Raw genomic sequence first — 23885 nt, forward strand, 5'->3', positions numbered from 1 at the left:
ACTGTACAACATGAGGCCTACTGTACAACATGAGGCCTACTGTACAACATGAGGCCTACTGTACAACATGAGGCCTACTGTACAACATGAGGCCTACTGTACAACATGAGGCCGAGGCCTACTGTACAACATGAGGCCTACTGTACAACATGAGGCATACTGTACAACATGAGGCCTACTGTACAACATGAGGCCTACTGTACAACATGAGGCCTACTGTACAACATGAGGCATACTGTACAACATGAGGCCTACTGTACAACATGAGGCCTACTGTACAACATGAGGCATACTGTACAACATGAGGCCTACTGTACAACATGAGGCATACTGTACAACATGAGGCCTACTGTACAACATGAGGCCTACTGTACAACATGAGGCCTACTGTACAACATGAGGCCTACTGTACAACATTAGGCATACTGTGTACAACATGAGGCATACTGTACAACATGAGGCATACTGTACAACATGAGGCCTACTGTACAACATGAGGCATACTGTGTACAACATGAGGCATACTGTACAACATGAGGCCTACTGTACAACATGAGGCATACTGTACAACATGAGGCCTACTGTACAACATGAGGCCTACTGTACAACATGAGGCCTACTGTACAACATGAGGCCTACTGTACAACATGAGGCCTACTGTACAACATGAGGCCTACTGTACAACATGAGGCATACTGCACAACATGAGGCATACTGTACAACATGAGGCCTACTGTACAACATGAGGCATACTGTACAACATGAGGCCTACTGTACAACATGAGGCCTACCGTACAACATGAGGCCTACTGTACAACATGAGGCATACTGTACAACATGAGGCCTACTGTACAACATGAGGCCTACTGTACAACATGAGGCATACTGTACAACATGAGGCCTACTGTACAACATGAGGCCTACCGTACAACATGAGGCCTACCGTACAACATGAGGCCTACTGTACAACATGAGGCATACTGTACAACATGAGGCCTACTGTACAACATGAGGCCTACTGTACAACATGAGGCCTACTGTACAACATGAGGCCTACTGTACAACATGAGGCCTACCGTACAACATGAGGCATACTGTACGAGTTACAACATTATATTGAAAGCAGATCGTTGCTGTCGGGCAGGAACCTCTTATCTCCATGTTTTAACCTTTTGTGTTTTTATATTAATGCCCTACTTGATCATATACTACTAAAAAATAGCAAATCCATACGCTTGTAGATCTGCTATTCATGCTATTTATGCTTCAAAACCTCTCTCAAAAGCACACTGCAATTCAAAACTACCCCCTGTAAAAAGTCCCCTTCCCCCCATTTTTGAGTCCAAGGAACAGCTATGTCCTATGTGTTGGACTATGTGACTATGTGTCCCAATGTGGGGGTACCAGTAGGGGCAAAAGTGGCGCTGCTGTGCCAGAAACAGAGAGAGAGAGAGAGAGATAGTGTTGCACTGTTGCCTGCTAATTACACAGAGAGAGAGAGAGAGAGAGAGAGAGAGAGAGAGAGAGAGAGAGAGAGAGAGAGAGAGAGAGGCAGGGGGAGAGGGGAGTTGCACCACTCAGTTCACACAGGTGTGATTTTTCTATACTGCGCATGATTTCCCTTTTTTTCTAACTGTGTATATGGTTCTTTTTTTGTAAGTGTATATTCGTTTGTCTTTAAAAGTTCTGATGAAGCTTTAGTGCTTTTTTCTGGTTTTATCCTCTTAGCAGATTTTGTATTGAACTGTACTGTCCTTGAACTGTACAAACTGTAAATACTGTACTGTATTGTATTGAACTGTACTGTCCTTGAACTGTACAAACTGTAAATACTGTACTGTATTGTATTGAACTGTACTGTCCTTGAACTGTACAAACTGTAAATACATTGAACTGTACAAACTGTAAATACAATTTCCAATCAATCAATCAATCCTGAAAATCAACTGTTTTGGACATACAAGGTTTCCATGCGACTCAGACGAGACGAGATGCTTTGTGAATATTTATGGTACAGCACAGCGTTTGTAACACAACCACAAAGGTCGACACAACCCAGCACAGCTGTGTGTGGGTGGGCTTCGCCTCTTTAATCATCATTAAGCGTGACCCGTGTGAGGGTGCATGGTGTCACGAGCAGTTAGTGCACTGAGTGAGCGCACGCCCCTCCTTGTGAGACACAAGGACAGAACTTCAATTCTAGCCGCGGTCATGTCTTCCATGCCTCTTCCCATCTGTACTGCTTGCCTGCTTGCCCCTTTCTCACTACACTCTGTCCTCTCAAATGAACAACAAAATCTCCGTCTATCCCCTACTGTGACTGTGTGTGTGCGTGTGCATGCGTGTGCGTGCGTGTGTGTGTGTGTGTGTGTGTGAATGTACATTATTTTTATTTTTATTGTATTGCTGTATTGTTGTATTGCACTTTCTGCTTTGGCAATGTAAATGTATGTTTTCTCATGCCAATAAAGCCCTTTGAATTGAATTGAATTGAATTGAATTGAATTGAATTGAATTGAATTGAATTGAATTGAATTGAATTGAATTGAATTGAATTGAATTGAATTGAATTGAATTGAATGGGTGAATGTAATGCAAAAATCTATGTAAAGCGCTTTGTTTGGATAGAAAAGCGCCATTTACCATTAACCATTATTTATTGAATAAAATGTTATTGTTTTTTTGTACATGTTGGAATCATGTTGTACTCTCAGGGCATCCTTGAAAATCCCTGAATAAATAAAGGTCAATAGCCTGTACTGCATTGTGCTGCATTTGAATTGAATGTCATTGTTAATTCATATATTGTTGCTGTCGGGCAGAAATTTGGCATCTCCATACATTTTGTAAACAAAAGTAGTGAAAATAGCCAACGTACAAGCTCACCCTGCTGCGTTGTCAGCTTGAAGATTGAAGATGCCTGAGGAAGGTCTTTGACCGAAACGTTGCCTAATAAAAGTGTTCATATTGCAAGGGCAGACGTTGTGCGGGTCTTTGTGCACTTTATGTGCATTTCTTTGAATACTTTGAGCCCTGCCTACGCACCCGTTTCTGAGCCAATCAGGTGTGCATAAGACTTTGTCACCCCTTCATTATGTTTTTTATAATAATAATATTATGATAGGGGCCGTATTGGACAGGCTACATGGTTTCCACCCGCGAGCGTACACAATGTCGTCTCTGTCGGGTGGGAACCTCGTTATGTAAAAGAAGAGGTTACTTTTCAGGATTTAAATTCAAAAATAGCAATGTGTGCTTTTGTGTGACCCTGGAGTATGATCAAGTAGGGCGTTCACTTACTGGAGTATGATCAAGTAGGGCGTTCACTTACTGGAGTATGATCAAGTAGGGCGTTCACTTAGTCCTGCCTTTCAGTATTAGATTTATTTTGTCTGTCAGCAGCGTTCTGCTCTCGCACTGCATAATAAAAACAAACCCACAACTAGAAAAAGTGCCCCTCGGGGCACAGGTCTCCACCAGGTCAGGTTGTGGCCTCCTGGTGGCGCTATAAAAGGACAGGTCTCCACCAGGCCAGGTCAGCTTGTGGCCTCCGGGTGGCGCTATAATAGGACAGGTCTCCACCAGGCCAGGTCAGGTTGTGGCCTCCTGGTGGCGCTATAATAGGACAGGTCTCCACCAGGCCAGGTCAGGTTGTGGCCTCCTGGTGGCGCTATAATAGGACAGGTCTCCACCAGACCAGGTCAGGTTGTGGCCTCCTGGTGGCGCTATAATAGGACAGGTCTCCACCAGGCCAGGTCAGGTTGTGGCCTCCTGGTGGCGCTATAATAGGACAGGTCTCCACCAGGCCAGGTCAGGTTGTGGCCTCCTGGTGGCGCTATAATAGGACAGGTCTCCACCAGGCCAGGTCAGGTTGTGGCCTCCTGGTGGCGCAATAATAGGACAGGTCTCCACCAGGCCAGGTCAGGTTGTGGCCTCCTGGTGGCGCTATAATAGGACAGGTCTCCACCAGGCCAGGTCAGGTTGTGGCCTCCTGGTGGCGCAATAATAGGACAGGTCTCCACCAGGCCAGGTCAGGTTGTGGCCTCCTGGTGGTGCTATAATAGGCCAATGTGAAAAGGGTGCCATTTCTTCTTACGCCTTCGTTGGCAATTGGATTATTTAAGGCATTTTGTTCCAAAAATCTGTTCCACCTGTTGGTGGCGATATAACAGGCCTATGTAAAAATGGTGGGATATATTTCTCAGCCTAGTAGGAAAGTCTGTGAAAGATTTCATGTAAATTGCACACTGCATTCATTCACTGCATTTGAAAACGGGCCAATCCTGCAAACTTTGAAAGCCAATGTTAGGCAATTAGGCTGGAATCTGAAATATCGGACAGATCCGTCTTGAACACATGACTATAGAGATACTGTGTAACGATTTGCGCTAACAGGCTGTTCTGGAAAATGTGGGGCAGAGGTTCATCGTTGGTCTTTGTGCACTTTATGTGCATTTCTTTGAATACTTTGAGCCCTGCCTACGCACCCGTCTCTGAGCCAATCAGGTGTGCATAAGACTTTGTCACCCCTTCATTATGTTTTTTATAATAATATTATGATAGGGGCCGTATTGGACAGGCTACATGGTTTCCACCCGCGAGCGTACACAATGTCGTCTCTGTCGGGTGGGAACCTCGTTATGTAAAAGAAGAGGTTACTTTTCAGGATTTAAATTCAAAAATAGCAATGTGTGCTTTTGTGTGACCCTGGAGTATGATCAAGTAGGGCGTTCACTTACTGGAGTATGATCAAGTAGGGCGTTCACTTACTGGAGTATGATCAAGTAGGGCGTTCACTTAGTCCTGCCTTTCAGTATTAGATTTATTTTGTCTGTCAGCAGCGTTCTGCTCTCGCACTGCATAATAAAAACAAACCCACAACTAGAAAAAATGCCCCTCGGGGCACAGGTCTCCACCAGGTCAGGTTGTGGCCTCCTGGTGGCGCTATAAAAGGACAGGTCTCCACCAGGCCAGGTCAGGTTGTGGCCTCCGGGTGGCGCTATAATAGGACAGGTCTCCACCAGGCCAGGTCAGGTTGTGGCCTCCTGGTGGCGCTATAATAGGACAGGTCTCCACCAGGCCAGGTCAGGTTGTGGCCTCCTGGTGGCGCTATAATAGGACAGGTCTCCACCAGACCAGGTCAGGTTGTGGCCTCCTGGTGGCGCTATAATAGGACAGGTCTCCACCAGGCCAGGTCAGGTTGTGGCCTCCTGGTGGCGCTATAATAGGACAGGTCTCCACCAGGCCAGGTCAGGTTGTGGCCTCCTGGTGGCGCTATAATAGGACAGGTCTCCACCAGGCCAGGTCAGGTTGTGGCCTCCTGGTGGCGCTATAATAGGACAGGTCTCCACCAGGCCAGGTCAGGTTGTGGCCTCCTGGTGGCGCTATAATAGGACAGGTCTCCACCAGGCCAGGTCAGGTTGTGGCCTCCTGGTGGCGCAATAATAGGACAGGTCTCCACCAGGCCAGGTCAGGTTGTGGCCTCCTGGTGGTGCTATAATAGGCCAATGTGAAAAGGGTGCCATTTCTTCTTACGCCTTCATTGGCAATTGGATTATTTAAGGCATTTTGTTCCAAAAATCTGTTCCACCTGTTGGTGGCGATATAACAGGCCTATGTAAAAATGGTGGGATATATTTCTCAGCCTAGTAGGAAAGTCTGTGAAAGATTTCATGTAAATTGCACACTGCATTCATTCACTGCATTTGAAAACGGGCCAATCCTGCAAACTTTGAAAGCCAATGTTAGGCAATTAGGCTGGAATCTGAAATATCGGACAGATCCGTCTTGAACACATGACTATAGAGATACTGTGTAACGATTTGCGCTAACAGGCTGTTCTGGAAAATGTGGGGCAGAGGTTCATCGTTGGCATCCAGGGAGTGTGTGTGTGCAAAATTTTGCATCAATCGGGTTAACAGTGCCGGAGATTTGCTGTACACAGTGCAAAACATACTCTCTCCCCATGCCTTCAGCCTGGTGGAGACAATAGTCAAGAACACTTACATTTTCTGCACTGTACTACAAAACCAACTGGCTCGTTTGGTTGGTGGTAATTCTCCTGCAGTAGGCTATTTAAATTGTGACTGCTTGTGGAGCTCATCTCCGACAGAACTGCAACTTTTTGCTGTGCTGCAGAAGCCAGGCTGGGTGAAATTCATTACACAAAATTGATATAACGGCACGTTAGCCCGAGCCCGGCCCTGGGCCCGTCGGCCAAGTACAGAAACGTTGGCGGGCCCTGCCATGGTCGGTTCCTGACGGGCTTGCAGAGCTCTAGTTCTGAATCTGACCTGGTGTGGTAGGAGACCAGCGAGGCGTTGGTGATGCCGGTTGGGCTACAGCGCACCGTGTAGTCCATGACGCGCACGTTGCTGAAGCGAGGCTTCTCCCAGCGCAGCCAGATGGACGTGGAGCTGTTGGCCATGGCCTTCACCCCACTGGGGGGCAGCGGCGGGGGGCTTACTGACACCGGCAGAGCTTTTTCATGGGAGGAAAAAAGAAAAACATACTTTACTTTAATTTACTTTGTTTATTTAGATGTGACAATGCATATTAATGGAAATTACATAAATGCAATGGAAATACACCGGATTTAGCAAAAATGCTAATTTTCATCCGCAGTCAGTAAAAACAAAACAAATGCAAAGGCAAACAGTACCTTACATTAGGAAACAAAGCATTAAAAACATACATACACAAGGAAAGTACAAAGGTGTACAGTACATTGCATCTATGTACCGTTTTCTTTTTAAGGGCGATACGGATTTGTAACTAAAGTAACTTGTGCATAAGGTGCAGTATTGCTTTCAAATAATTCAGGATTCAAAGTGCACTAGACTATTAGACTACACATGGTCACACGTTTGGTTGACATGACTATACTTTGGTTCCCCACTTCAGGTCCAAGAAGAAGTAAGAACCAATTCATTTGGTTAAGAATTAGGCCGGGGGGGAAAAGATAACATAATCGGTTCAACCCTGGTGGAAAAAGAGCCACACAGCCGTGAAAACTCAAACCACCATGAAAGACCAGCGTTTGTCTGAATAGGTCTGATTGGACCTATTGTAGCTCAGTGGTTCTCAAACACACTTCAGTCTATAGGAAATATAATCATCATACTATAATTCACTCAATGTCTGAGTGTCTGAGTGAGTCAAGTGAATGAATGTCTGAAACACTGTCGTAGCTCCTCACTGGCTGCACCAATCACTTTTTTGATTTTTTCACAACTTATTATTGATTAATAATTAATTTATTAGTGCATTCAAATTACCCATCCACTTACATGGGAAAATGCGAAAACTCCCATGAAGTATTTTTCTCTCAGAAACCGTCAGAGCTACAGTTACAACACTTGGAGGGGAGGTTCATAATAATTATTAAAATTAATACCCACTTTACATTTCGCCTTATAACTCCTCAACCGTAGGTCGTAAAATTAAAATTTCACTTTCACAGGATAGATTTTCCGCCATTTTGACTTTTCTTCACTTTTTGCTCTTCCACCTACAGCTTTTGTGCAGATCTCTGGACCTATCCGATTAAAACACCACAGGCAGAATTGTCATAGTCCGTATCATTCGGCTGTAATCGGCGTCCAAAGTTAGTGGGAGGGGCCTGTTTTACAAACAATGACACTAATCACCACGTTTATTGCAAAAACATGCTTTTTGGGGGATAAATCCACTATGTTTGCGATAGCGTAGCCTACGTGTGCTATAGCGAGACAGGACACAATTCCCTCCCATTCAGTAATGTGATCTATTACATTGCATCACCCACACTGTACATCATTTGGTGTTCATATTCAGAACGGGTAAGGTCTAGTAATAATAATATAAACTAGCAAGCCCACTTACTATATCAAAACTAAACTGAAAATGGAAAAAATGCCAAAGCTATAATAACCTTGCTTTGATTAGGATGTGCATCCATGCACTATCGCTTCTTGTCTGTGTAACGTTTTTATTTTTTTTTAAACCGTGGTGCTACCTGGCGTCCTGTTGATGCAGATGCTGAACTGTGCCCAGAAACATGCAAGCACGAATGCACACACACACACACACACGCACACGCACACACACACGCACACGCACACTCACACTCACACTCACACACTCGCACTCGCACGCACACGCACACAGCGTGCGTGCGTGTGCGTGTGCGTGTGCGTGTGCCACACGCACACGCACACGCACATGCACGCACGTTTAAGAGACAACTTACGTCTGCCATTTTTTTCCGTCCTGCCTTTCCACACAGCGGCTGCCCCTTCTGTTTCTGTTAGCTTGTTGAATGCCCACACTCTGACCTCATACTGCCGGTCAGCGACTGTACACACGCACGCGCACGCACGCACACACGCATGCACACACGCACACACACACACACCACACACACAGAGAGAGAGAGAGATAGAGAGAGAAAAACATAGTTCATGCATACAGTAAAACCAACAAACACATATTATTAATTATACATGCATATACAGGTAAGCATATACTGTGCAAAGGGAATATGTATGGATGTCTAGTCCCACATGGTAGAAATCAACAGAGTGCATTCACTACAAGTACTCAAGTAGTGGTGTGGAACGCGTGTGTGGAATGTGAAGTCGGTGGGGCGAACGGTTCTCGAGTTGCGTGGATTTCAGACATGTACAGTACGTATTGTACAGAGACGTTGTGCATCGATACATAGATGGATAGATAGATGCATCATTCAGTACGTATTGTACAGAGACGTTGTGCATCGATACATAGATGGATAGATAGATGCATCATTACAGTGCGTATTGTACAGAGACGTTGTGCATCGATACATAGATGGATAGATAGATGCATCATTACAGTACGTATTGTACAGAGACGTTGTGCATCGATACATAGATGGATAGATAGATGCATCATTACAGTACGTATTGTACAGAGACGTTGTGCATCGATACATAGATGGATAGATAGATGCATCATTACAGTGCGTATTGTACAGAGACGTTGTGCATCGATACATAGATGGATAGATAGATGCATCATTCAGTACGTATTGTACAGAGACGTTGTGCATCGATACATAGATGGATAGATAGATGCATCATTACAGTGCGTATTGTACAGAGACGTTGTGCATCGATACATAGATGGATAGATAGATGCATCATTACAGTGCGTATTGTACAGAGACGTTGTGCATCGATACATAGATGGATAGATAGATGCATCATTACAGTACGTATTGTACAGAGACGTTGTGCATCGATACATAGATGGATAGATAGATGCATCATTACAGTGCGTATTGTACAGAGACGTTGTGCATCGATACATAGATGGATAGATAGATGCATCATTACAGTACGTATTGTACAGAGACGTTGTGCATCGATACATAGATGGATAGATAGATGCATCATTACAGTACGTATTGTACAGAGACGTTGTGCATCGATACATAGATGGATAGATAGATGCATCATTACAGTGCGTATTGTACAGAGACGTTGTGCATCGATACATAGATGGATAGATATGCATCATTACAGTGCGTATTGTACAGAGACGTTGTGCATCGATACATAGATGGATAGATAGATGCATCATTACAGTACGTATTGTACAGAGACGTGCATCGATACATAGATGGATAGATAGATGCATCATTACAGTGCGTATTGTACAGAGACGTTGTGCATCGATACATAGATGGATAGATAGATGCATCATTACAGTGCGTATTGTACAGAGACGTTGTGCATCGATACATAGATGGATAGATAGATGCATCATTACAGTGCGTATTGTACAGAGACGTTGTGCATCGATACATAGATGGATAGATGCATCATTACAGTACGTATTGTACAGAGACGTTGTGCATCGATACATAGATGGATAGATAGATGCATCATTACAGTGCGTATTGTACAGAGACGCTGTGCATCGATACATAGATGGATAGATAGATGCATCATTACAGTACGTATTGTACAGAGACGTTGTGCATCGATACATAGATGGATAGATAGATGCATCATTACAGTGCGTATTGTACAGAGACGTGCATCGATACATAGATGGATAGATAGATGCATCATTACAGTGCGTATTGTACAGAGACGTTGTGCATCGATACATAGATGGATAGATAGATGCATCATTACAGTGCGTATTGTACAGAGACGTTGTGCATCGATACATAGATGGATAGATAGATGCATCATTACAGTACGTATTGTACAGAGACGTTGTGCATCGATACATAGATGGATAGATAGATGCATCATTACAGTGCGTATTGTACAGAGACGTTGTGCATCGATACATAGATGGATAGATAGATGCATCATTACAGTGCGTATTGTACAGAGACGTTGTGCATCGATACATAGATGGATAGATAGATGCATCATTACAGTGCGTATTGTACAGAGACGTTGTGCATCGATACGTAGATAGATAGATAGATGCATCATTACAGTGCGTATTGTACAGAGACGTTGTGCATCGATACATAGATGGATAGATAGATGCATCATTACAGTATGTATTGTACAGAGACGTTGTGCATCGATACATAGATGGATAGATAGATGCATCATTACAGTGCGTATTGTACAGAGACGTTGTGCATCGATACATAGATGGATAGATAGATGCATCATTACAGTACGTATTGTACAGAGACGCTGTGCATCGATACATAGATGGATAGATAGATGCATCATTACAGTACGTATTGTACAGAGACGTTGTGCATTGATACATAGATAGATAGATAGATGCATCATTACAGTACGTATTGTACAGAGACGTTGTGCATTGATACATAGATAGATAGATAGATGCATCATTACAGTGCGTATTGTACAGAGACGTTGTGCATCGATACATAGATGGATAGATAGATGCATCATTACAGTACGTATTGTACAGAGACGTTGTGCATTGATACATAGATAGATAGATAGATGCATCATTACAGTGCGTATTGTACAGAGACGTTGTGCATCGATACATAGATGGATAGATAGATAGATGCATCATTACAGTACGTATTGTACAGAGACGTTGTGCATCGATACATAGATGGATAGATAGATGCATCATTACAGTGCGTATTGTACAGAGACGTTGTGCATCGATACATAGATGGATAGATAGATGCATCATTACAGTACGTATTGTACAGAGACGTTGTGCATCGATACATAGATGGATAGATAGATGCATCATTCTCTCCCCCAAGGCTACTTACTGGCTACTGAGAATACATTGTGTCTCTAGAATGCATTATATCGTCACTGTCGTGCAGAAACCGCTTACAACTTTCCATATTTCCATAATTTTTTTCGTCAATTAAAGGACCACTTCACCACTTTTCAACTTCTCTTCCTATAATTGGTCCTCACTAATGTTCATGATAAAATACCACAATTTTTTCCTACTCAGTCTGTGTCTCATAGAAAGGCTGTGGGCAGTTCAGAAACCCGTCCACCAGCGACATCATCGATGGTGAATCCAAGCTAATAGAAACGGCAGGCTTTCTTTTCCTGAAAAGTTGCGATGCAAAAGTTGAAGCCATCGTTCTCACGATAATAAAAATCTTGTTCTGGTGGACTGGTGTCCAAACTGCCCAAAGCCCTCCTATGAGACACAGACTGAGTAGGAAAAAATGGTGGTGTTTTATCATGAACATTAGTGAGGACCAATTATATGAAGAGATGTTGAAAAGTGGTGAAGTGGTCCTTTAATTATCATACTACAGCGTCACACACAAGCATCACAATTAGCAGATTCGCAATGCGAAGCGACGCGGTTCGAGCTTGTAGATCTGCTGCTTTTGCTATATTGTTTTGTTTGAATCCTGAAAAGTAACTTCCACCCGACAGAGATGATACTGTCGCAGTTGGCCAGAAACCTTGTATCTTGTTGTTGTTGTTGACACTACAGTGTCATTCAAAAGTTGCAAAAACTAGCTGATCTACAAGCTCACAATGAACCACATTACGACGTGCTGCGAGATTGTAGATCAGCTATTTTGCCATTAAAAAAAACTTTAAATAAGTGAAAATGGTTAAAGGACCACTTCACCACTTTTCAACATCTCTTCATATAATTGGTCCTCACTAATGTTCATGATAAAACACTACCATTTTTTTCTACTCGGTCTGTGTCTCATATGACGGCTGTGGGCAGTTCAGACACCCGTCCACCAGTGACATAATCGTTAGGCAGATTTATTTTTAGATTTAACATTTGTTTTGAAATATATTTAGATTTTTATTATCGTGAGAACGATGGCTTCCATTTTTGCATCGCAACTTTTCAGGAAAAGAAAGCCTGCAGTTTCTATTAACTTGGATTCCCCATCGATGATGTCACTGGTGGACAGGTTTCGGAACTATCCACAGCCCTCCTATGAGACACAGGAAAGAATTGTGCTTTTATCATTAACATTAGTGAGGACCAATTATAGGAAGTGGTAAAGTGGTCCTTTAAGTGTATGTAATACACTATTATTATTATTATTATTATACACATTATGTGTGTAATGTAATGTGGGTTTTATAAATATTGAACAAATGAAAAGTATCAACCAAAACCTGCGACTAAATACGACATTGGATCCTTTGGAACACTGGTTCTTTTCCCCCCTTCGTTTCCTTGAAAAGTAACACTTTGGCTTTGGGACATACAAGGATTCCGGCCCCGACATCAACAGTATCACAGACTTGTGGATGTGCAGTTTGTGCACAGCACGTATTTTTCATGGTCAAATAACAATCACTGGGCAATATGAATACATTATCGATGATTCCACGCCACAGGTGCTGACTTTCTCAAACATAGACATGGAAGGGATCATCGGCAAGCAATCGCAAAATGCAAAAAAAAGAAGAAGCTTTTAACAGAAGAAAATGTAATTTAGGTCCGGTATTAATCCTAATAAATTCCTTCTTGTGAATACTAAAATTAGCCTTACATAACATCAATGATGCTGAACAGAAAATTAGGCATCGGCTACTGCAAAAAAAAGGCATGATCTATCTGTCAAAAGAAGGCAATTAGGAGCTGTCTCACAGAGAAAGCATTTATTGAGCTGACAGCTCCTGCTTTCCATCTAGCTGGAGTGCTCTTCTTCCCAGCGAACAATCGCTCATTCTGACTCATCGCCATTACAGACAAAATGTAATGAACACCGTGTAAAAATGGAAAGCTTCTGTGGTCACTTAGTTTTTGGGCAATTGCCTATATATGCATAGCTACAACCCCCTTTTTTCCTGAGGGAGACGAGGTTGTCACTTGACAGTTAAAAGCAAATGAGAGATCATAAAGTTTGAGAAGCACTGGAGTATAAGGGCCGATTCATACTCCTATTTTACCGCTGTTTCGGCGCTGTAGTGCCGTAATGATTTCGGCTCGTCAGAAATTTTCAGTAGCACCGAAGAGCCAACTTTAGGACGGTACCCGCCCCCCCCCCCCCCCCCCCCCCCCCCCCCCGAACCTCAAATTACGTCACATTGTAGGCTCTACAGAGCCGAACCGACTTTTATTCGGCTCTAAAATAGGAGTATGAATCGGCCCTAAGGTTGCAGCAGCAGGATTTGGCCATCACTCTCATGGATCCAAAAAGTGCTCCCACGAGAGCAAAGCTTAGCGAGGCTTTAGAGAAGATTAACAAGTTAATAAGTGTTTCATCCACTTGATGTACGTGTCTCTGCTCAGAAATCCTCAGAACAGAGGAGGATACCGGCGGTTTGTTCGTCTGCATCAGGTTGGATGCCACGTTCAAGTGTTTTATCACTGGAGTTGGAGATTAGGAGGCACAACATTCTCACTCCCTCAACTCCTCAAAATGTTGAACCAGCTGACCGTCTGATTTAGCAGACGGCTGCTCCATCCACTGGGCTACGGCCGAGCCACGTATAGCAGTGGTTCTCGACCAGTGGTCTGGTGGTCCTTCAGGGGGTTCCAGGTGGTCCACAGTAGTAAATGAGGGAGAGTTGGTAACCAAATGACCCTTATAGATCAGAGTTTCATTCTTGTGAAACATCTGCATTACTTAATTTATTACAAGTCTACACATATAGGAGACTGTAAAATAATTGTTATTTTTGATCAACATTTGCCTGTTATCTCTCCTATGGTACGAACATCAATACATCATGGAACTGTGGACAAAATCTTATCTAACAATTACAAAATGTTCTTTAGTTTTCGGTCTGCGAGGCTAAATGTCATCAAATGGTGGTTCCGTGGCTCAAATGCTGAATAAATAATGGACCTTGATATGAAAAATGTTGAAAACCACTGCTGTATAGGAACCCATAGGGTTGTGTCTGGCTGCAGGTCGTCTGGTTCGCCTGGTCTCCCAGGGAGCAACGCGCAGCGCATTTCCACCACACTTAAAGGTGGAACAGATTGAGAAGGAATTGTTATTCCATCTGGCAGCCTGACGGAAGGTGTGTAGACTCTGATTCCCAGTGAGAGAGCGATGTCTGACTTACCCAACCTAGGATAATGCAAGTGGGCCCCCAAAGAATTGGCAAAGCGCTAAGATTGTAATGGTAGTTAAATAGCATTAATAGTTTTCTTTAAAAACCTTAAAAAATACTTTTCATTGCAATAGCAAATAGAAACCCCCGGGGGGGGTTACCCAGGCCGGTGAGGGAGTGATGCCTGGCCTTCTTGCGGAGTCGGATGGTGTGCGTTGTCATCGTCCTCTCCCCCTTGGCGAGCTCCTCGGCCTCCACCTCTCTGCATGAGAGCTTGTAGCCGGAGATCTGCGTGTGATTGGGCGAGGGCTGCCACGTGACGTTGAGCGTGTTCGTCCTGGCTCGCACTTTGAGCTCCGCGGGGGCGAAGATCACTGTGAGGAGAAAACACACCAGTAGCGGCGTACAGGAATGACATTTTGTCCGGGCGAACAAAGGTTTGAGAGGGCTTTGGTTCTCACAGCAAGATACCCACTGAGCCTTTATTAGGCTATTAGACGACTAAAGCCCAACACACACCGTCTGTGAACGCCGCGCGTCAAAACAGCCGCCTCCGTTATTTTCAATGAACCTATCCCACACCGGCGGCGTCAGACGTGCGCTGGCGCGCGTTCACGCCTCGCCTGACGCTCCGATACGCCGCTCTTCTATTTTCCAGGCGTTGCCGCGCGGCCTCCATCCGGGAATCCGTGGGCGTGGCTGGCCAGCCGCGCGGTAGCGTGCCGCGTCCTGTGGGTGTTGCTGTGCGGCTATGACGCGCGGCAATACTGTGCCGCGTCGCTGCGCACCCACTTCACAGACGCTGTGTGTTGGGCTTTAAATACGTCTAAATGGCCAAAAAAAAAGACTGGTCTAAAAATGAAAGTTTTTTAGCGATCTAGGCGTTGAAACAACATTGTTTCAACAGATGTTTCAAAAACGGCTGATCAATGTCTAAGCTAAGCTTTAAGCTAAGCTTAGACCGTTAAAAACTTTAATTTTTAGACGGACGTCTAATAGCCGACTCTTGCTCAGTGGGATGGACAATATGGGCTCCATTTTCGTCACAGCTAAACCCCTTATCCCTAAACTTATTTGCCTTTTTTTACTATTTTGAAAAACATTTTTGAATAGTTCAACTAGCCAATCTACATTGGCACGTTGTGAGCTTGTAGACTGGCCATTTTAACTATTCAAAAATGTTTTGCAAAATAGTAAAAAAAAAAAAGGCAAAGAAGTTTAGGGATAGGGGGTTTAGCGGTGACGAAAATGGAGCCCCTTGTCTATTGAGGAATGGGAAGAACTAGTACCACACAATACCAAGAAACAAAATACTACAATGCATGTTTTTATTACACACCTGAGCACAACCGCTGTTACAGATACTAATGATTCATTCTCAAAGCATCAAAATAGGCATTATTATACAAGGGTTCATTTCAAGGAATCTGAAACAGCTGCTTCAAACGAGCATGATGGAACACCTAATCAAAACATAAAAATCAGTGTGCTGCGTCTCGCTGCTCTCCCAGAGAGGGTTGCTAGGCTAGAGATTTTCTATGTACATTTTCGGTCGTAGTGGCTACATCTGTCATTCAAAAATTATGATTATTTTTTTAGCGTATATCTTAGTTATAGGCCTAATGAAATTGAGTTGAGAGTAACTGTTGAATAATCACAAAATTACACTTGAGGGTCGTGCTTTACGGCCATTAATGACACCATGCAGTTCCTGCAGCAACACAGGCGTGTTGGGGGGGGGGGGGTGCTCAGATCGGTGAACCAATAGGATCCACCGCCTGTCTTCGACCGCCCCCCGCCCCTAGTCTAGACCAATGGTTCTCAACCTTTTCTGGCTGTGACCCCCAAAAGTAATCATATTTGAACTGCACCCCCCTCACGCTGACAAGCACTTGGAATTATAGGAGTTGAGGCATTACATTTAGTTCGATTCCACGGATCACATATATTGTGAAAATAGCCGATCTACAAGCTCACAAGGCCTCACGCTGTGAGGCCTTGTGAGCTTGTAGATCGGCTATTTCGGTTTGTTTTGTCCCTTTCTTATTTTATTGGACGATTTGGCCAATGTTTGACCGGTTTTTATATTATAGTTTGCCGGTTACTTTTGAAGCAGCAATGGTCTTTTTTCTTTTCTTTCTTTCTTTTTTGAGTTATTAAATAGGTCTTAAAGGTCCTTAATTGTCACTTCACTGTCATCTGGGGAGCCCCTCTAAATCATGAGCCACAGGTTGAGAACCACTGCTCTATAGACAATGGGCTCCATTTTCGTCACCGCTAAACCCCTTATCCCTAAACTTCTTTGCCTTTTTTTACTATTTTGCAAAACATTTTGAATAGTTAAAATGGCCAGTCTACAAGCTCACAACATGTCAATGTAGATTGGCTAGTTGAACTATTCAAAAATGTTTTCAAAATAGTAAAAAAAGGCAAAGAAGTTTAGGGATAAGGGGTTTAGCGGTGACGAAAATTGTTACCATTTGGAAAGACAAATATGAAAATGGAGCCCCAGGAGTCATACAGGCTGGGCCAGGCTATACACACCACCTGACACCATGCTGTGAGCCAGGCTATCACACTATAGAGGGTATGCGCGTGACATCATCGTACCTGGAATTTATGCGGGAACGCCCACTGAGTGGCAAAAAGCTACTTTCTGGCCTTGACAGCCCATTCATCCAAACCGAAAAGTCCTGTCTGATTGCATTAAACAATGTTAAACTCACCAACATTGCAGCTGTACGAAAAGCTTGAATTATCCTCTTTCTGCAAAGTTTTTGTTTCATGAAAACGTTATGAGCTACTTTTTGTCAAGAAATTCCCTGCATTTGTATATTTTATCCAAGTGTCAGAGTTTGGAAGTGCTTGTTTTCAATAACACAACAATTTGCTGCCTCCTGTATTATGTGACATTTAGAAGCAGGTGGTACGCAGGACGGTTGAGTGATTTCCAACGAGTGCTTCCAAACTCCAACACTCCATGCTGCTCAATGTTTTGCCACTCAGTCTAGATGAGGGGGGCGTGTCCTGATGGGAAAATCATGCATGTGCATACTCTCTATAGACAGAACTGCATACTACTGCAGTCAGTCAGGGGTGCTTGGACCGTTTCCGAATGGGGCTAGAGCTCAAAATGGCGTGGCGGCTGTCCCTGCGGCCCGTGGTCAGCGCCGCGATGCCTGAAACACACACAGTAGAAATCCTCAGTGTCCATGTGTACATGTGGACACTCTGATAGTAGCACAAAATGTATACCCAAAATACATTTGTACGTTATCAGGTTTTAAATTAACACTGAGGATTTTACAGTGCAGGAACTAGGGCTGTGAATCTTTGGGTGTCCCACGATTCGATTCGATTACGATTCTTGGGGTCACGATTCGATTCAAAATTCAATTCAATTCAAATTCAAAAGCATTTTTTTTCCAGATTCAAAACTATTCTCTATTCAAAATGATTCTCGATTCAATACATAGGATTTCATCACAATCTACTCCAGCCAACTGAAGTGACTACAGTAACTTGAAAATGACTGAAGACATGATGTTTACTGTGATTAGGGTAAGCTTACATTTCATATCACAGACACCATGTAGTGAAAACTCCTGTAACTGTAACCAAAAAATATTTTTTTGGAAATTATGAATTGATTTTGAATCGTCCATAACGGGAATCGCGATTCTAATTCGAATCGAATTTTTTTACACCCCTAACAGGAACCATGTCATTTATTAACGTCTACTCGGGGCAGTTTTTAAAGTCGCTTGATTGAAAATATTTTGATTTCCAGGGGCATCCCATTCCTGTATATTGTACACCCGTTGTGAACTTCAAACTCCATTTTTAATAGATTTCACTGAAATCACCTGTCCTGGCTCTAAAGTGACTGATAATGTGCTTGTAATGTGCGAGTGGACTGTCATTTTCTTCCTTGTCTTTTGATTTCTTTTTTACGTTAGATACAAATACAAATTAAATAAAACAGTGGTTTTCAACCAGTGGTCCGGGGAACACCTGTGGTCCTTGAAGGGATTCCAGGTGGTCCCCAGCTAAATGATGGAGAGTTGGTAACCAAATGGACCCTTATAGATCTTTAACTCTTGAGAGTGTAAAATGAAACCAAATGGGACCGTACGGGTCGATTTGGTTTCATTTTACACTCTCAAGAGTTCAATTATTGTTGAACATCTGCATTACTACATTTACAAGACATCTACCCAATTAGAGAATGTAGAAGAATTGTTATTATGATCAACGTTTGCTATCTCTACGATAACAAAAGCTTTAGTTTTGGGTCTGAGAGGCTAAATCTCATCAGATGGTGGCCCGTGGCTCAAATGCTGAATAAATAATGGGCCTTGATATGAAAAGGGTTGAAAACAACTGAAATAAAAAAAGGAATGTAATGAAGCAGGTACTATTTGAAAGTGAAATAGCACTTGAAGTAAGCCAAACGTACCCATGCTGTGCGTACTGTGGTTGTAGTGGGCCAGTGTGTGGTGCTGCGCCCATTCAGATGGCAGCCCGAAGCCTGCCCCTGTGCCCGCTGCCATCCGCAACCGATAGGCCTGGTTGGGTTGCAGCTCTCTGAGGGTGAACTGGGTCGTATTACCCCCCACCTCCACCGAGAACACACGGTCTGCTGCGGGAACGCGCACGCACGCACGCACGCACGCACGCACGCACGCACGCACGCACGCACGCACGCACGCACGCACGCACGCACGCACGCACACACGCACGCACACACACACATACACATACAAACAAAACAAAATAGATTATTTTTCTATTCATCACAAAAAACACGTGATGAAAGTGTGTTTTAATGATACATCGTATTCTCTCCAATATCATCTTATATGATGCATTCAAGGCTGTTCTTTATTGTAATAAAGCTTTCAGATCTCGTATGAATGGATGAGTCACTGCTGAGCAGGAGAGAGAATGTTCTGTATTGCTTGAACACTCCTCTGGCTGCATTGGATTAGTGTACCTCTCGTCCTATATAGTATAGTACAGGTATGCATTGTTCTAACTTTATAATATACTTTAGGGTTGCTTGTACAGTTTGTTGCATGCTGTTCTGTGTCTTAAAGGGATAGTTCAGATTTTTTTAACTTAAGCTGTATACTGTATGAAATAGCCTACTTGCCATTAATATAGTGGTTGCAACTGTATTGATTGATTGATCCAAATCCTGTGGTGGGACCGGAACAACTTAATATTCAGCAAAACCAGAGCAGAACTCCCACCACAGGACTCGGGCAATCAATACAGTTGCAACCACTATATTAATGGCAAGTATGTCATACAACTTAAGTAAAAATATTTAAGGTGAATCATAATGTAAACAAGCGTCAGTCATTTGTGTATAATTTTTCTCTGAATGGTGACATTGTTGTGATTCTTTTAAAATGCCAATAAAATAATTCTATTCTATTCTATTCCATATTCATATACAAACATACCACCAGCCAATATATTGTAACATTTCCAACTGTGAATAAAGTACTCAACCCCAGTACAAGTTGAGGTTGCTCTGTCAAAATGTATACTTAAGTTAAAGTGCTGGAGCACAGCCTTTAAAAACATACGCCAAGTATGCAAAAGTACATGCTTTTAAGAAATACTTAAGAGCTGTAGTATGTAAATTTGCCCAGAGATTGTGTTTCTGCAGGTAAAGTGGTAAATAGTACCACCACACAAATAAATAATAATAATATTAGAAATATATTGTTTCCTTGTGTGAACACAGTGCAGCGTGACATACTACGCCTTTAAGTACAGCAGATGCAGGGACATATATTCATTGCAGGTTGTTGTGAAGGCAGCTCCGTCTCACTGAGCTGACAAACTCAGTGAACCCAAGTCTTCCATATCATTAAAGCTACAGTGAAATTGTACGCTGCAATTTTCCTCCTCTCACTGCGTTGTTGTGAATTTCGTCGTGGGCGAGCGAGTGAATGAATGCACCGAGCTGGCCTGGAAAGAACACACTTCTATTCCATTTCCATTTTGAGGCTTTCAATGGTGGAAGTTAACCCATTTAGGCCTGAGATGAGATTCTAAAAATGTTTTCTACATCCTGACAGTTTTCTGAAAAAGCTATGTTTCTATGTCAGTCGTTCTTCGATTTTTCAAAAATAGCTAAAGCATAACATAATGCTAACACCAAAAGGGGTTCCCGCCCAAATTGGGTTACTGAAGTGCATGTACTTTACCCAAGTACTGCACTCGAGTTCAATTTTGAGGTACATTTACTTAAATTGTTGAGCATGTCCATTTTCCAACCCCTTACATCTCTATAGAGGCAAATATTTTTTACTCCACTACAATTATTTGACAGCTTTAGTTACTAGTTGCTGTGCAGATTTAGATTATTTACTCCTTCCACGCCGGTTAAGGTGAAGTTTACCTGGCTCTCACACGCCAAGCTTTTCAGCCGTAAGACCTTATTTTGAAGAAATAATAACAATCAATAATTTACGAGGCACTCGGTAGCTGCTTTTGTTTTCGTCAGAAGCGCTGATACGGTATCGCGAGGCCGCTGGAATTTTTTATTGAGCTCCTAAAACATTGACGATGTTCTGTATGATCAACTCAATCTGAGCTTCAATTCCGAGATAAAAGCTGCTAAAGATCGTCATCGCTAAAGATGTGAACGGAGGGACAATATTCAATGACGTCACAGTGTGGAAGCAAAACGTTGCCAGGCGACGGAGACGCCAAGAACAGATAAAAAGGATTCTAGCGATTTATATTAGGGATGTACCGATACACTTTCTTTCGCTTCTGATCCGATCCCGATACCACAATTTCTGTGTTAGCCGATATCGATACCGAATACCGATACCAGTGTCGTGATCTCATGTTGTGTTTATAACAATCTAGCTATGAATATCTCGTGTTGTGTTTATAGCAGACTCCTCACTCAAATGTGCACTTGCACATTTGAGTTTGGGCAACTTCAAAGCAAACTCCACATGTCCCAACATTTTATTTACCTGCCATAGTGTCAACCCCTTACCTCTGTGTTGGATCTGTGGTTAGACTGGCATATTCACCGATACCGATGTGACCCGATATGACCAAATAAGGGCCGATCCGATACTTTTCCCGATACCGATACAGTATCGGGACATCTCTAATTTATATATATATATATATATGAGACAAAAAAGGGACTCCTGCACATCCAAAAAGACCCGTAGGAGGTGCAAGTCTAGTTAGCAGGCCTAGACATCAAAAAGAGTAAAAAACCTTCCAAGGAAGGGACTGCAGACTGCAGGGAACAGAGTCGGACAACTTACTGCATCAACTTATTCAATTATTAAATAAGTTGATGCAGTAAGTTGTCTGTCTCTGTTCCCTGGAGTGTGCAGTCCCTTTTTTTCTCTTTTTGTATATATATATATATATATATATATATATATATATATATATATATATATATAAACGTTTATAAACGTATTTGGCAAGACAAAAGTTAATCGCAAATTAATCGCATATTTTTTCCGTTCTTAAATATACCATAAATCAGTGGTTTTCAACCTTTTTCATATCAAAGTCCATTATTTATTCTGCATTTTAGCCACGGACCAGCATTTGATGAGATTTAGCCTTACAGACCCAAACTAAAGGATTTGTCCACATTTCCATGCTGTAGGTATCATGCATAGGAGAGATAACAGGCAAACGTTGATCAAAATAGCATGTTTTCTGTATACATTCTCTAATTGTGTAGACTTCTTGTAAATTAACTTAAGTAATGCAGATGTTTAACAGTTATTCAACTCTTAAGAGTGTAACATGGAACCAAATGGACCCATTTTACACTCTCAAGAGTTAAAGATCCCATGGTGAAAACCTCATTATGTCCAACACTCATTCAGATTCCAATACAAAAACAGCAAACGTTGCAGATCGACATCGACAAGCTGCTACTTTTGATGCTTTGGTGTGACGCTGTTGTAGCATGATCAAGTAGGGCATTATTAGTACATGGAGGCGCTTGGGTGGCACGCTGGTAAAGTCCCTGCCCACCACCACGGATGTTGTGGGTTCGAATCCACGGTGGTGCATCCAGCTTTGTCGGGTGTCGTGCGAACACAATAATTGACCTGTGTTCGGGGGAGGGAAGTCGGGCGGAGAGGGTGATATTTGACACTGTATGTATTCCTACGGGCTGTGGCGGCACATGTCAGCAGGGAGTGTTGGAGCGGGAGGAGTAGGGGGAACGCCTCCTGGTGGGGGCTCCTCACTGACAGGTGAGCCAGTAGGATACAACAGTACGTCCTCCCGGTGGGGGCTCCTCACTGACAGGTGAGCCAGTAGGATACAACAGTACGTCCTCCCGGTGGGGGCTCCTCACTGACAGGTGAGCCAGTAGGATACAACAGTACGTCCTCCCGGTGGGGGCTCCTCACTGACAGGTGAGCCAGTAGGATACAACAGTACGTCCTCCCGGTGGGGGCTCCTCACTGACAGGTGAGCCAGTAGGATACAACAGTACGTCCTCCCGGTGGGGGCTCCTCACTGACAGGTGAGCCAGTAGGATACAACAGTACGTCCTCCCGGTGGGGGCTCCTCACTGACAGGTGAGCCAGTAGGATACAACAGTACGTCCTCCCGGTGGGGGCTCCTCACTGACAGGTGAGCCAGTAGGATACAACGGCGGTGACAACACAGAAATGTGTGTCGGGAGGAATTAATTGGCATAACAACTAAACTGGGGAGAAAAAAGGGGGTAAAAATAATTGGCTACTCTAAATGAAAAAAAATAAAATAAAAAGGGCCATTATTTTTAAGTTTAGATTTCGTCCCGATAGGGACGAATTGTAATTGTATTTTTTTTATATTGTGATATTTGCTACTTTCACTCAAGTACAACTTGTACGGTACTTTTAATCCACCACTGCATACATTAGTCTGACACCCTACCCAAAAACCCAAACCCGAAACCTAACCTCACAGGAAGCCACGGGATACTTTTAACCTGCCACGGGATACTTTTAATATGCCACGGGATACTTTTAACCTGCCACGGGATACTTTTAACCTGCCACGGGATACTTTTAACCTGCCACGGGATACTTTTAATATGCCACGGGATACTTTTAACCTGCCACGGGATACTTTTAACCTGCCACGGGATACTTTTAACCTGCCACGGGATACTTTTAACCTGCCACGGGATACTTTTAACCTGCCACGGGATACTTTTAACCTGCCACGGGATACTTTTAACCTGCCACGGGATACTTTTAACCTGCCACAGGATACTTTTAACCTGCCACGGGATACTTTTAACCTGCCACGGGATACTTTTAACCTGCCACGGGATACTTTTAACCTGCCACGGGATACTTTTAATATGCCACGGGA

At 43.2% G+C, this 23885-nt stretch overlaps 1 protein-coding gene across 1 annotated transcript in view; it reads right to left on the minus strand.

The window, feature by feature from the left end:
* The window catches only part of igdcc4 (immunoglobulin superfamily, DCC subclass, member 4), a gene marked incomplete at both ends in the record, with an annotated part of 226728 nt that overhangs the window by 24829 nt on the left and 178014 nt on the right, over nt 1-23885 (minus strand). Inside the window, 4 exons of the mRNA XM_079496414.1 lie at nt 6294-6480; nt 8231-8335; nt 14660-14872; nt 18958-19140. Of these exons, the coding sequence (XP_079352540.1) occupies nt 6294-6480; nt 8231-8335; nt 14660-14872; nt 18958-19140 (688 nt within the window). The remainder of the gene's footprint in view (nt 1-6293; nt 6481-8230; nt 8336-14659; nt 14873-18957; nt 19141-23885) is intronic.

The sequence above is a fragment of the Electrona antarctica genome (assembly GCF_951216825.1).
Source record: "Electrona antarctica genome assembly, chromosome: 3".
NCBI classification, from domain to species: domain Eukaryota; kingdom Metazoa; phylum Chordata; class Actinopteri; order Myctophiformes; family Myctophidae; genus Electrona; species Electrona antarctica.